The 15,743-nt window shown below is 40.0% G+C and overlaps 1 protein-coding gene across 1 annotated transcript in view; it reads right to left on the reverse strand.

The window, feature by feature from the left end:
• Positions 1-14,670: 14,670 nt before the first annotated feature.
• The window catches only part of ANO6 (anoctamin 6), an 85,204-nt gene continuing 84,131 nt past the window's right edge, over positions 14,671-15,743 (reverse strand). Inside the window, exon 20 of the mRNA XM_017829189.1 lies at positions 14,671-15,019. Coding sequence (XP_017684678.1) covers positions 14,984-15,019 — 36 coding nt within the window. The 3' untranslated portion in view covers positions 14,671-14,983. The remainder of the gene's footprint in view (positions 15,020-15,743) is intronic.

The following is a 15,743-nucleotide window of genomic DNA, read 5'->3' on the forward strand; positions in this document are numbered from 1 at the left end:
TTGTGGAGAAATACCATACAGTCCTGCTGATTCATTACTACCTATTTCATTGTTTTGTCCTAAATATTCCCCTACTACATTTGAGCTGCTCCTATTTGTTCTCACGAGGAAAGCCCATGCGGGGGGAATGTCCCTGAGATCCTGTTTGTGGCTACCAAGCCCACCTAGCTTTCCTCTTTCTGTGGGCCTCATTGAATCCCTGGCAGGCTGACAGCTCACAGCATGTTTGAGAGAGGTTCGACTACACCTTTTGGTTCTTTTAGCAAATAGTCTTTTAAAATGTTTAGCTGACCTGAATCTTTATGATCTGATGTTCTGCTAACGAGAACCTAATCTTTACCTACCTTCTAAAGATTTGTTCTTGTTTGTATTGATTTGATATTGTTGACACTGGTCAATTTTTTTTTTTTGGTAAAAGAACAGTATTCTGATCATAGGGGATTAGATTCAGTAAAGCGATGACCTACATTAGGCACATATTCTTTTCCAATTATTATGGTGAATATGTAGTTTGCCTATTTCTGCTCACAGTCTGTAGTTTCGGTAAAAAGAAAGAGAATAATTTCCATTGGTCTGCAATGGCTGAATATAGGCAGCAGAGGTATTTGTGCTCTGGTACCCTTTCTTTTCACACCATTTTTAGAACGTTTTCTGCTTCATTGAAAATAGAGGAAACACCTTCCATTTTTAAATTAATTGAGTTACTACTGTTTTCACAAGAGACGAGATTCCTCAGAGGAAGGTCAATAACATAATTAGCAAAGCATAATTAAGACAGTCATGCTGAAGAACCAAGTTGCTGGTCAGATGCTTCCCTCAATACAGCTGGTGGGCTGGGTCTATCCTTTGGCTAGGCTTGTGAATATCTGGCACTTGAAATTCAGCACATACTATGATTTGGTTTTCTACAATTTTTTGCAACTTTCCATCATGAGAATACACAAAAGGCATCATTTATTGTCTTTGCTTCATAAGTTAATTTTCCATCACATATTAATTTGTAATATTAAATGCTATCAATTTTCCCTTTGATATTTATTTGCAGATAAGAGCCTGACTGAAGCCTGAAACAACATATAGCCTACTAATGCGGTCCATACTCTCAATTTTTTTATCTTAATGAATATTCTAATCTCTGGGAGATTTTTATAGAGGGAATAAAATCTAATTTTGAATAATAGCCATATTTGAAAATTTGAACTTTTGTCAGTGACAGTTCATAAAGATAAAAATCAACAGTTATCCAGCAGATTACTGGTAATGAATTATTGTCCTTGCTCTATTAGTAATCACAGGAACAGAAGAATTGCCATATTTTAACAGGCCTCTAGTCTGATGAAGCTGTTACCATTTCTTGCACAGTTAGCAACTCCCTGGGTTCCAAAGAAACATTATATAGTGGCCCACCCACAGGAACAGTTCTTAATCTTTGGAAACTAGTGCCTGATTTATGGTCTAAACATGTCATGAAGTGTTTTAACATGACTTTTTTCAAAACAACCCCTGTGAGTACCTGAAAGACCAACATCTGGGGTCCACCTGCACATTGTGGTTTTGGTTCTGTTTTTATTTTTTAAGGAAGAGTTAATGGCATTTCAGGTATTTACTTGGTTCTTTAGAAAAGGACATATGTATTTATCTCTGTAACAGATATTGGAAAGGCAGTGGCAGAAGGAATTTTGCCACTGTTCTATTGGGGCAGTTTAACAGAGGGAAGGAAATCTATCTTACCTCCTCACTTTGGCTTTTCAAACTCCAGTCCTTGTTCCATAAGAACACAAGAGTGTTTAATAATACAGCTACCTTCTCACTGCTGCTAACTGGATTAAGAGCAACAACTAATATTACATACAAGAATGTCATTTTCCAATTGCTAAACACTGTTATCTTTCAGTCACTACTATGATCTTTCAGTTACTACTGTGCAGAATTGTTTTTATTGAGAAGTGAAAATCTCTGGGTATTTTTTAACTGCTTGCGACCCTTTTTCTTCCTATGATCCAATTCTCCTTTGGTATATAATACCAGAAAGAGTGTAAACTCTAATGATTTGATCATGTGATGTGCATCTTTATGTGTTCGAATGCTCTAAGCATGGTTTGTCTGAAGTTCATTGACTAACACAGATTTTATTTGGTGGCCTATGATTGTTTCTATAAATACATGTTAAGGTATGGCTTTAATTCATTTGGAAACCCTATTTAGGCATGGCTGACTGATGGACCATGACAAGTCAGTGATTGTGGAGAAGGTTAATCAAATCTTCTCATTAACCTGAATCTGATTTCCTCCTTATTACTGAAAGCCAGATAATTTACATTTTCACAGTGAAGTTAAAGAATGAGTTATCATATTATAAAATATGTTTATATATTATGTGTGCAGTTTATATGAGAGCTTTATAAAATAAAGAATGTATTGCATAAAAGCATTTTGTAAAAGCTCTGTAATCAGAAAAAAACCCTAGTATATGGGAAGGAATAGAAGACAGTTCTTTCCCAGTGCATTAAAATGCTTTTCAGAGACATCTTTGCCAGATGGTGACCTTGATGGCTCTTCTTCTTTTCTTTATTTTTTCTATTTTCTGTGTTCCTGTGTTGTCTTTTATTTTCATCTGGCCCACTTTTTCATTGTTTTATGTTGATGTTTTATTTTCTTCAGGCTGCTTACTTGCTTAAATATGTGATTTTCCACTCCCTTCAGTGGTGATCCTCATATAATTTTGTCTAGTCTCTTCCCAGTCTTGAACATAACCCCAGTAATCTCATAGGTGGCATAATGTTGTCTTCCAGTAGTATGTTTACATTTTAAAACAGATCTGCCCATTGTGAGATTTATTTCTCAGACTAATAGGTAAACCCGTATTTATTTATCTTATTTGGCCAACATGCTATGCCAATATGCCATGGTGACTGGTAGGTAGATAGCAGGCGAGCTCATTCCTCATGTCATTCAAAAATGACATACTTATTTATGTAATTTTGAAATAAGAATGGCAGTACGCTACATGCGTGCCTCCATCTATATGTGGGACAGGGAACAAGACTAAATGAGTCCAGTGTATCCTCTTTCTTTGCAGAGGACTTCCTTCTGGGATTTGTGTCATAGAGAAAGCTGGAAGCAATAGTATCTCTAGCACATCCTACATACTTACAAGGATATCAAACCATAATTAAATACTTAAAATTTCTTTTCTGTTGCTAGCTGACCCTTGCAGGGTCATAAGTTTCTAGACATCTATGTTTCTTCCAGGAAAGTCCTTAATTTTTTGAATGATAGGTTGGGAACATGACCAACACGATCTCCTTGCTGAGAGTAGGTAGGTATTTTCAGATATCCACTAAACAAGACCATTTCTTCTGTCAGATCAATGTTTTGATTTCTTCTCCAATCAATGTTGCATATCAAATAACCAAATAATCTTGAGAGCAGAATCTGTAATGAAATGGTCTTCTATACCTACTCCAAGTGACTAGACAGGCATTTTCTGGTTTGCTAGCCCAACAGACATGCAATCATTTCATAAAAACTGGAAAAATTAACCTGGAGAAACTGGAGAGCAACATCCAATTATATGCTGGTAGCTACAAAAAGATGTAGGTTAAAATTGCCTTGGGCAGAGAGTGGTGGCCAAGGTTCCCTCAGACCTGGATGGGTATCCTCACTGCTCCTAGAAAGCAAGGAAACCGAGAAGGTTGCATCAGCAGCTTCCTGGGACTGAGGGTGAAAAGCTTTTCACCCCCAGCTCTTTAGTGCCAGCTAGGTGAGATGGTTCCCGTTCCCTTCTGGTGGTTTTCCTAGATCCCATTCAGAGTCACGTGGATGTCTCCACATATTCCATGGGGATCCTAGTATATAACACATGGCTGGTTATTTCTCTGGGGGCCAAGATCCTGGATTTGTCTCATGTAACAGTCAGCCCGAATTATTGCCTGGAGTTCTCCATTAACTTCAGAGGACCTCTGCAAGATTTTTGTTCCTGGCTAAGGTTCCCAAAGTTAGTAGCATGAAGCAGTTGAAAGTGTCAAAAGTTCAGAATTGAAACACTTCATATTGCAACTTCTAAAACCTTTTGTGGAGTGATCTGATGGAGAAATTTTGGTTAGGTAAACGCAGTGCTGTTTTACAATTGACTTTAATAACCCTGGAAGTAATTTAAAGAATTCTGTAAAAAAGCTACTGTTTCTGCTCTAGAAGTAGGTATTAACTGCCTTTGCTCCAATAATATTGAGGGATCAAAGCCATTCCTCCTGGGTCTTGCTGTAATGAAAGATGGGGGTTTAACCATTCTTTAAAAGCAGTGAATCTTTTCAATTCTTTTTTCTCCTGAAAGCTCTTTCTATCAGATGTATTTTGATAGAGTTAGAATCATGTCCCTGTTTTCTTACTAAATGTTCCTATTTATATGTTAAAAAAGCTGGCAGGTTTGCAAGTACTGAAAAAAAAAACCCAGGGGGACAGCATTCAAAGTGAGAATTCATGAATATCCCTTTGGCTGGCTATGCCTGCAAATCTTACAGAGCTCTGTGACACTTATTCAGCGGAGTCCAACTGGGAACTGGTATGTTCTGTCTGTGTAGCCCTTTGCTCTCTGCATCAGTAGAGAAGGAAGTCATCCTTGAGCCCCATGGAGGGGAAGGACATGGGTGCTCTGGTGCAGTTAGGGGAGGAGTTGTGATTACAGCTGGAGAGTAGGCTGTCTGTAGGGATTCATAAAACCTGGATCACTTGCATGAAATTGGGCTACTGCCAGTGTTTTCATTGGTTCTTGATGAAGAAATTCAGGATTGGGGAAACCTTTCTGAGCTCAGCACTAATATAGACATCACTAGAAATCTGTTTGGGCTTTTGCTGGTTTCTTCTTTTTTAACACTGACTTACAGAATACAAATCACCGTATTGCACTGTGCATCCTTAATACAGAAAGCAATTATATTCACTGCTAAATCAAAAGCATCTGCCTGAGGGAAGATCTTGCAGGTCCAGGCTGGGAAGGTGTTGCTGTGAGGTAGAGCAGTGATGGGTTATTCCAGTAGTGTTCTGTTATGTGGCTCAGCTCAGTTCACTTCTTCTGATCATGCCTGTTTGGTTCCCTACATCTCCATCTTACATTTTTTCTACATTCCCCTAAATTCTTGGATGAAAAAGGCCTCAGAAGCTGAGAAGGTCTGGAAGAACTACTGTCAGCTGCCACAGATCAGTGGCAGTGCTTTCACAGCAAGGGCTGTAGGGTGTAGGAAGAATGGCACCACTCAAGATACTGATCCAAATTTTTTTACCTGACTGGAAATCGCTAAAGCCTGAGAACATACACAAAGAAAACTCATTATTATACTTAATGGGCAGTTGGGTTTGTATCGCATCAGGTTTTCTTTATGTTACAGTGTAGTTGGACAAAGCAGAGTCTTGCCATGCCAACAGACATCATCTAAAAGCCTGGAAATATTTCCATATAAAGAGAGATGGAGGGACCACAGCTGCTTGATTCAGAAAGCAAATAAATAAAGTAAATGTATGAATAGAGTCAACAGGGAGTGGAAGATGCACAATATAATAAATGTTTTAGAAAATCAAGGTCTCCTATTTATTCTTGAGCACAATGCCAAAACAAGGCAATTTGAAATGGAAGTGAAAAGCAGCATATCCTGAGTGGTATATTATTAATTTATGGTATTGATTGATGCCTCAAAATGAAGGATTTAGTAAAAATAAAAACAAGGAAAAATCTGTGAATGGAGAACAAGAAGACCTAAAACCTGATAGACAGCACTGGATGACACAAGTCATGGGAACAGAAGGCAGGGCCCTAATTAATTGGCAGTGGGTTTCTTGTCCCTTCCTTTTGGTGGTAATCTGAACAGGAGTCTGAGATGGCTAGTTCATTTCTCTGGTCATGTGTTGCAATGCTGTACAGACAGCCTTAGGCTGATTTTGCTAAAATGCTTAGTATGGCTAAAATATGTGTGATGTGACTTCATTTGTATGCGCTATGGACAAGTTGTTGTCAACAATAGTTGCTTTTCACAGCCTAAGCCATACTAGGGAACATGAATTTGGCAAGAAACAACCAAAGAGGAGTATACTCATTCCTAAGGTAACTCCACTGACCTTGCTAGAGCTGATTCAGAGTTCAGTCTAGCCTTGACCTGTTTTTCTGTAGTTTGCAAGTCATGTGGCTGGAGAACTGTTTCTGCTGTTCTAACCATCTTTGTTCAAGGTAATAACAAAACAAGTAAAAATAGTTCAGGGAAGGGTGACAAACATGATTGGAGCAGAAAAAAACTCTCACATCAAGCGAAATTAATAAGGTTGGAGTTGTTTCCCTTAGAGATAAGTAAAAAGGAGACATAAAAAAGGAGAAAAAATAATAAGTAGTCTATAAGGACTCATCCACATACCCCTTGCAATCCACTATAGGGCCTTTAGAGGTCCACAACCACATAATCAAAGGAAGTTGCTGCTACCTGCAGCTCTCTGCCAGCTGACTGCACAGCTGGGCTCTCTGCCCTGTGCCTTTTGGGTTATAAAGGCTGAAAATCATTAGTGTAGGGAAGGCCGGGCAGGTGCAGCTGTTGTCCGTATTTCCCACCCATGAAAATAGAGGTAGTCACAGAAAGTCTGAGAATATTCCAAGTCAGAGGAAAGGGAGATACTTTTCAACAAAATTCACAAATATCCTTGGAACCAGGCAATAAATAACATTTGAGGAGATCATGGTTTGCAACAACACTTTCCTGGGTTATAATAGTTGCTGGTAAAGCTGGGTGCAGCTGTGCAGGCTAGGGGAGGCTGCACACTGGTTTCTCCATCCTGTGAGCCAGGCTGGGTACTCCAGTGGGTGGTGATAATTAGAGGGCTACTACCCTCAGCCTGATGCTGTGAATCTGACCCTGGTTATGCTAACAGGCATGTTAGCATGTTTTCAACAGCTTACAGTAGTTAAGGCTTAGGAGGAGTCCTAATGTGGCACATTCATTATGCCACCTCTGCTTAATGCAGGGATCTCATGTCTAATGCTGGCCATCTGTCTGCTGTTGGGGTGGGATGGACAGGATGAGATGGACTGTGACGGCAGCTCCTGTGCTCCTGGGTCTGCATCTGCAAGCACCAGGGCCCTATGACCACCCTGAACCAACAACAATTAATTTTTTTCCCCAGCAGGGAAATAGCTCCTACCTTGACTCCAAAACCAGCTATGTGTTATTCTGAAGAGAAGTTTTTGTGAATAATTTCATTTTAGAAAGGAGTCAATGCTCTTAAAAGGGATCCTCCCATGCTGTTTTAAACTCCATCCTTTCTTAGTTACATCTCATTCCTATGGCTAAGAAGACCACCTAGTAGCCTTTCATATCAATCAGGAACGAATGTAACACCAAAGTCATAGAAGTCTGAAAGCTAGAAATGGAAATAGACTACAATTATATGACATGTATTGAACTTTTCTAGCAGCAGTTTATTAAATGACTGAGTGCTCCTCAACCTGACATTCTCACCTCCTGCCTACCTGCCTACTCTACTGTTTGCCTTGGGCTTGGCATAACTTAGAATCTTTCTATATCTGTGTTTTACAACCACTTTGATAAGCAGGTAGGTGATATGGCATTGTGCGATGCTGCTTTCCCAACTAATACAGTCTCCCTGTTTAAAATTAGCATCAGTCTCACAGGAACACATACAGCCTAGAGCAGGCTGACTGTAGCTGCTGGCTGAGGCACTCCGGCTGGTGGAGATCTAGGCTATTGTTTCTGTGTCAGTGTTTCAATATTATACAGTAAGTTGCTTTTATTTGCATGAGCAATTTGATAATTGATGAACTGAATAAGAATCTCCTGCTCTATTGACACTTCTTGCTTTACAAGAATGAAATTTGTAGTCGCTCGCTCTTTTACAGCTCTGAGTACCTTGTTTGACACTTACAGAGTTATAACACAAAGCTGGGAAGTGGGAGACCTGCCCTCCACTGCCTTCACTGCTGAAGGACAACTTCATTTCCCTTAATCGCCTTTCACCGACGAAAAGCCTGAGCCAGCAGGTGGGAAGACGCCTGGCTGCTTCTGCAGGATGCACAGTTTACTGGATGGGAAACTGGATACACAAAGACTGGCAGCAAGCATGCTTCCCAGGAAAAGGCAAGGCTAAGGTGACTGAGGCTTCAGCCATGCTGGGGAGTTAGCTGCCTGAGTCAAACTGTTATCCTGCCATGAGAGTCAACCCAGCTTTTGTATGTAGCCTGTGGTCAGCGTGGAAAGCAATATTCACAGAGGGGTGAAACTGGGTCAGAGTGAACATGGTTTTACATGGATTTGCAGTAGACAGGCAGCAGAAACAAGTAATCAGTTACCATGGTTCAATTGGTGTTTAGTAACTCTGAGGGTGATGATGAGATATCATGAGACAAAGTCCTAAACACGTCACCTCATGCCTCTGTGTTTCACAGGCAACAACCATCGTAACAACCTCTGAGAACTCACCCAAACGAGTTCCCTAAGCAGTTGATAATAGTGGTGTACTTTCTCAGTAAATTAAATTTCATGTCAGTGTACCTCATTCAGTGACTATTACTTTTTTTGCCGCACGGCTTCAGCAGCGGGGATGGAGATTGCCACATCCTCACTGTTTGCTCAGTGGTTCACTCACAGCACACCTGAGTTTGTAACCCAGCAAGCCCCAGAAATGGTAAAAATGCATTTATCGTGCCTGGGCTGAGTACTCTGGTGGGTCCCTTACTGCCCAGCAAACACCCACAGACGTGTCTGTCATTTGGGAAATGGGAAGGACCAAGGTAGTTGCTGAGGCATCTCAGGGGCCAAGCCCTGGCAATGGCAGTGGATCCCTGCTGCCAAGCCTGGTGGGAGATCTGAGTCTCTGGGACTTTTTTTTTTTATCTTCTCTTTCTTTCTTATAGAGTATTTGAATTCCAGGAGTTTATTGTTCTCTTAGTATAAGGGAATCTACACAGATCATTCTTGTTAACAGCTGTTAATGGGAATTTTATTCTTAAATCTCCTGTGTTTGGAAGCACCATTTAGTTTTCAGAGCAAACTCAAATGTGTAAGCATTCATGGGGAGAAAAAGAAACAAGACCAGCCTCTGCACTTCCTAGCTGATATTACACAGCCTTCTCTGATTAGCTTTTAAAAACTATTTTTAGCTTAAGTATGTAGCATAGAGCCCTAGACACAAAGCTTGATGGTGCTTATCACTTCAAATGCAGTATCAACAACCTTCTCCCCAAAAGAACAGACTGTGGGTGTATAAGGGACTCCCTTTTTTCCTTCTGCAGTGAGTCTTTACTTTTTATATCAAAGGGTTTGACTGCAGCAAATCCCCCAGCTGCTTCAGCCTGACTCCAGAGATGGCTGAGGCTGCAGGTGAGCTCCCTGCAAAAACTGGGGCACCCCCCAAGTTCAAAGTGAAGCAGCTGGAGCTGGATGGAGTGTGCTCAACAAATGCTTTTCCTTTCGTTATTTTTTTGAAATTCCCCTTACTGTATTATATTACTATATTCCTGTTCTGTTTTACTTCTATTTTTTTCTGACCCAATTAATATCTTTTCACTTAAAATGATTTGTACAGTTGTTAGAGAGGATTTAAGGAGAGAGATAACAGCTGTAATGCTAAAAAAGCTGGGATGCTTTATCTTGTAGCCCTCTGTGACTGCCACTCTTTGTGTTCTCAGAGGCCTTTGTACATGCTAACCTTACTTAGGGGAGTTTATCTAAGGAATTTAGGCTGTCATACAGGTCTCAGTTATTAGGGGGGTTGGGTGGATTTGGGATAATTATGTGAAATTGAGTATATATGTGGGCAAAAATACTAGTAGAATAAAAGACTACGTAAAGGAATTGCTTTTCTAATGCCCAGACAAAAATAACAGGTTTGTTAAACCTAAAACACATAGGATGAACTTTCTGATGACTAAGTGTAGGAATGCTTACTTAGGCCCCAAATATCAGGTTACCTTTTCTTTTTATATTATTTTTAATGTATGTGAACATCATTTGCAAAGTCAAGTGTTAAAAATAATAGTATTGTGCAAAAACTGCAATATTTTTTCAGGTGAGCTTTGAAATGTAGAGTTTGTGTATACAGTTAAGAACATATAAGTTTTTCCACCCCAGCCTCTGTCTCACATCTATTGAGCTCATGTCTTGCGTATTCACTCTTTTCTAAATTAAAAGTTGCTTTTAGACTGAGAAAAATTTTCTCAAGGGGTCTTCAGTAGGAAAATGATAGAAAAGATGGCATAATCATTTTTGTATCTTGGAGATTTTCCCAATTTGAAAAATTCTTAAGCCACACTTCAGAATATGGATGCAAAGGATAAATTATAGAGATATCTGGCAAATTATTTTTATAAAAGCTTTAGAAAACTGCCCTGTGTTGCTGCAATTGAGGAGGAATGGCTATTTACCATTCCTGCCATGCCAACCAATCTCTAGAAAGGAGTCTGGCTATTCTGTCTTCCTTCTCTGACAAAATAAGGAAGACAAGTGTAACAATCTGTATTAGTATTTTATTAACATTCAGAGTGGGTTGGCTTTTTGTATTAATATCCTTTTAATGATATTCCATGGGAGAATATCCTGTTTAAAGAAAGAGGGAACAGCTGATAAGTTCAAATATAGGAAAAATAATTTAACGTAACTCATGTAGCATGGCAGCATATTGAAACTTATAATGTAACTTGTGCTGCCTCAGTTGTGAAATGCCCTCATCTTTATTCCACTCCATACAGTTTAGTACTCAGCTGAAAGACTGTTATTAATGACTGTTTATCTTTAAAACCTTCAATAACAGTATTATTATGCAGCCCATTTTCAACATTAACTGCATTTTAGAAATAGACTCTGCATTAGATCCCATCAGATTGGCCTCTATCCCAGAGGGCAGATATAAGCTGCTTAAATAACTTCATTATTGCCTGTGTGAATGCTTGTGCAGGCCACTTTGAGACCTGTCAGATGATGCGGCTGGATTGCTGGAGCATGGGCAGGTGGTTGTATCTGTTCACTGTGAGCAGCCACAATGGAAACTCTGGTGGATAGGGTTTCCTCATGACCACCCCCCCATAGCCCCTAGCAAGGTTTACCCCACTGTCCTTAGCTCTGCTTCACTTGGGAACATGTTTATGGATGACAGTACATTTACCTCTGATGTATAGGCAATTTACTAAAGCTGCCTGTCACTTGAGCTAAGGGGAGGAAGGATTGAGAGCTGCAGGGCCACCAAATTCGCTAAAAAGGAAGCACCTAAAAGAATCACGATATGTAAATGAGTACAGAAAAAATAATTCAGTTGCTGCCTTGCTCCTGTTTACCCTGTCTTTCGAAAGAACAATGAAACGTCACACTGCACTTTCACATGCAGAGCAAAGCTCTCTGCGACTTACGGGATTTACCTTACACGAGGAGAAATTACTCTCCTAATCCATCAGACAGATGCATTTAGCCAATAAAAGGTGGATATTGGAGGAAATAGCCCATTAAATTACCATTACCGCGTTCTAGAGAGATGTTTCTGAAGAAACAGATCACAAAGGTGTGAGAGAGCAACCAAGTCTCTCATCAGCTCCTGGTTTTGAGTTTGGAAAAGAGACAGAAACAGTTCCTGTCTCTGGGTGACTCACTCAGCTTAGAATAAGAACTTTTAAAATCTTCTTATCCATTACTGCACAGACGAGAGACACGTGTGCTACACCCGTTGTGTGTTACGTGCAAGTGGTATATTGGATGCTGCAGGGGACTTTTCCACAACTGAACCCCCAAAATGCCTCCTGATAAGTGGGGTCAGACCCAAGGGCAGAGGAGAGAAGGCCTGTGCCCCAGGACAGCCTGAAGCATGTGCATCTGCCCTCAGCTGCCCCTTCTTCACACCTGGAAGTAAAATGACGTTATCCACTCTCTACTGCTTTTGAGTTTGTGATGTTTCAAATCCCAGCACAGGCTGGGTGAGGTGGTGGGGCTGTTGTGTGGCTCATTGAAGGCTCCGGGTGAGGTGCTGTGGAAGGGCTGGAGCCAGGCTGGCAGTGTGGGGCTGCCTTCCTACCCCAGAAGTTTTTTCGTCCTGGAAGCAGCCTGGCCCTCAGACCTGCTCAGCCTCACCTCGGCTCTCTCAGGAACCCCTTAACTCATTAATGTAGCAGAAGACTAATCAAGCAATTGCAATGCCTTCATATCTATCTGTAGGGAAAAAAAACCCTAACAACTTAATTTGGATTCTGGTTTGGTGACTGGCTTTACAATGAAGAAAATCGGTTTTAAAATAAATCCAGTCTTTACAAAGCAATGAAAGTCAGTACTTCATTTCACACAGTATTGTACATCTCATTTTATTATGAAGCTAAACCACCACTAACAAATGTAAGCTACAGATCAGAAAATATTGCATACCTTTGTAACTGATGTAAATATCCAAGGTGTTGGGGTTTTGTTGTTTTTTAATTGCAAGATTTTTTGTGAATTGTGCCTTTTCCTAATTTAAAGTAACGAACATGACTAAATTTGAATTTGGTACATTCCTAGGATCCAGATCCAAAAGCACTCAGGTGTCTTAACTGAAAATTCCTCTAACACTTAAGTTTACAAACTGTGAATCTTAAAAACCACCTAGCATCTATGTAGCCTTTTTACTAATCAGTACAAAAGGGATGGAACTTTTCCGCTTCTACAAGTTATAATACACATACAGAGCTCTGATCAGGTTTTCATCAAACATCCCATCAGGGACAAAACCAAACATGCTTCTTGACAGATACAAAGCAGTGAAAACCAGCCTAAAAGCAAAATGAAAACAATCATAGAATCAACTCTGTTTGACAACTAAAATTTTCAGTCCTAGCCAATAGCAGCTTTTGGATTGCAAATGGTCTCAATACATAAATTGATGTCACTAAGTGGAAAGGGTCACATAAAAACTGGATTTTTTTTTATTTCCATTAAATTGCATGACAAAGCTAGGAAAACCTAGGCATCGGGTGTTACCTGCTGTATGTTATGGATTTAGATGCATTTTAGCAGCTCTGCTTCGGTCTTAGGGCTTTGAAAAATTATCTTAATTTTCACACAGTGAGATCTATATATTGATATGAATTTATTTTTTTTTTTGCTCATTCACACACTTTCTATGGATTGAATATCTTTCAATCTTTTTCTTTTTTTTTTTTGTCATCAATTAAACTGATTATTCTAAATTGAACCTGTTAAGGAAAAATATTCTTTTTTCTGTGAACACTTACAAATCCTTACAGAAAGGTTCTTGGCTAGAGTGTGGTGTTTCTGGTCCAAGCTAGGAGGAAGAAGAAGGAGGAGCGGGGAACATTTCTTCTCTTCCTCCCACCATGGGGGAGTGTCCAGGGCCCATCCTGGGATAATGAAAACTTTGACTCCAGTCAGGCCTCCCTGGTTTCAAACTTGGCAGTAATGTACCCAGCTACTGGATGGTAGCTGGCATAAGACTTAGCTGGGAAGGACTCACTGAATTTCTTCTAATGAAATAATTTCATACTGTCATTTTATGTAATTACACACTGGCATAGGGACCTCAGTCTGCTTTCCTCAAACCCCTGGTGAAAAGGCTTTACTCCAGCCTTTTCTAGGCTTTTAAATATGTTTGTGGAAAAATTCCCAAGGTTTTGGGGTTGCCTTTGGTTGCAAAATAGAAAAGTTTGGACTCTTAGAAACTACCTGGGGAGGAAAAACATTTCCCATTTGACTCTTGTAACAAAACAAACGAATCAAAAAACCAAAAAAGTTTGCCTTTTTTTACTTAATTTTAAATGTTGCTAAGAGATAGATACTTCATTCCTTAAAATTGTTTTGTCATGGAACAATTGTTAGCAGACTAAGCAAGCTGGTCCTGCTGTATTGTAAGGTGCTGCAGACAGGAGGCTCATAAATAGATTGAAAAGAAAAAAATGCTGGGAAATTATTCCTATGAAATTAATTATGTATTTAAATAGGAGGAGCTGATTTCTGTAAAATTAAGAGTATTTCTGTAAAACCAAGAGTGCTTTTTAATCTTTCAGAAATTCAGTCCTAGAGTGGAACAAGTTCTAGAGGGCAGCTCTCACGTCTTGATAAGCGAAAAACATGGAATAAGTGAATAAGGCAGCAATATCTGTTTTATAAATACATAGAGACAGCTTCATCTCTATAATGTATTCATCATGCAGCAGTAAAAGCAGTTTGGCCCCATGTCCTGAGGAACAGTAAAGTTTTACTATTACTGCAGTGCATTGGCTGTCCTGCTTAGTGTTACTGTACACCCAATATATATTTTGGGCTTGTAATTGGGGTGTGTTGTGGGGTATTTCTTTATATTTAAATAATTATAGGCCAGATTTTCAAGGAGTGTCAATATATCTGGCTGAAATGGAATCAATGGGGCCAAACTCATTTGTATGAGCTAAGGATCTGGTCCTGTATGCTTAAAAATAGCCTAATGAGAGTAGGACCCATCTACCTACTGAGAGGTTTTGTAACCTACTTCTGCAGCTCTTCTGCTCCTTTGAGGAAGCTCTGCTGGGCTTCTGGTTCTTCATCTTCTTGGTCTCCCCCATTGCTCACAAATGCAAATTCCACCAAAGAGCAATAGAGCAGCTTCTGCATATATTAATAATACACAGCTTAAACTGAGCACTGCATATATCAGACAGGATCATGCAGCTGATTGTGGCACACCAGAGAGACCTTGCCCACCGCATGGGTGGTCAAAATCAGAATGACCAGTTCTTCAAATTGCTTCAAGATGTGTCTGTCTGTGGGAATGCTGTCAGCCATGGCCTGTGAGGGCTCCATCCTTTGACGTGCTGGGAATCTAGAGCTGGTCCAAAGAGTGTTTAAACTTGGGATCATATTTAATTTAATAACATGTGCAGACAGTCTGGTGGATCCTAATGCCTAGTGCAGAGCAAAGTCCTACTGCTCCTCTGGTGATGGATGTGTTCATATCGTGTTTCTCCATCTGTTCACTCCATGGAAAGTCACTGCACTCTCTGCTGTGCCTCTTTGAGTTCTCCCTAAAAAGGATATAATTAATTTTTAAAAAGCTTTGCAAATATGTGATTGTATTTAAAAACAAACAAACAAACAAATCTCCAAACTAAGAAGCTGGAGGGTTGCTGAGTAGCTGTGAGCTTAGTGAAAGAAATTGTCCATGGGAGAGAGAAAACAGAAGCAGAAATACTACCCTGCCTGGCCACCTATAAAACAACTCAACCAGTTCTCGTTTACTTCCAGGGGATTCACCACATCCCAGTGTCAATCAAAATGGATCAAAAGGATCACAACTGAATAATGCCAGTTTTTCTCAAAGGGATCCTGGGGTGCCTTGTTTGGGTATAGATGTCTATGCTCCAGAGCCCTAAAACCTGGGGAGGTGAGGCTTAGCTTTTAAATGCCTGTATTCCCCATCCTCTATAGCATTCTGTTAGGTTGCCAGTACACAGAAGAGTGAAAGGCCACAGTCATCCCTAAGATCCTGATAATCAAATAATATTCAGTGTTAAAATGGTGTCATTGAGAAGTGACTGCTCATATGGAGCTCGTAGGAGTGTAAAATCCCCACAGAAACCTCGTCTCTCATGATGGCTGCAAATGGGAGGTGGAAAATCTGATTGGGTTATCGCAGATGGATGGATAAACACCAAAGTATTTAGATCCACAAGTGAGACCTCCCTCCTTTTCAGAGGAGAATATGGGGCTCCAGGAAGGAGTTTGGTGCCTTTGTGCTAGTTTCGGAGT

The sequence above is a fragment of the Lepidothrix coronata genome, unplaced genomic scaffold (genome assembly GCF_001604755.1).
Source record: "Lepidothrix coronata isolate B3197 unplaced genomic scaffold, Lepidothrix_coronata-1.0 Scaffold159, whole genome shotgun sequence".
In the NCBI taxonomy this organism is placed as follows: Eukaryota; Metazoa; Chordata; class Aves; order Passeriformes; family Pipridae; genus Lepidothrix; species Lepidothrix coronata.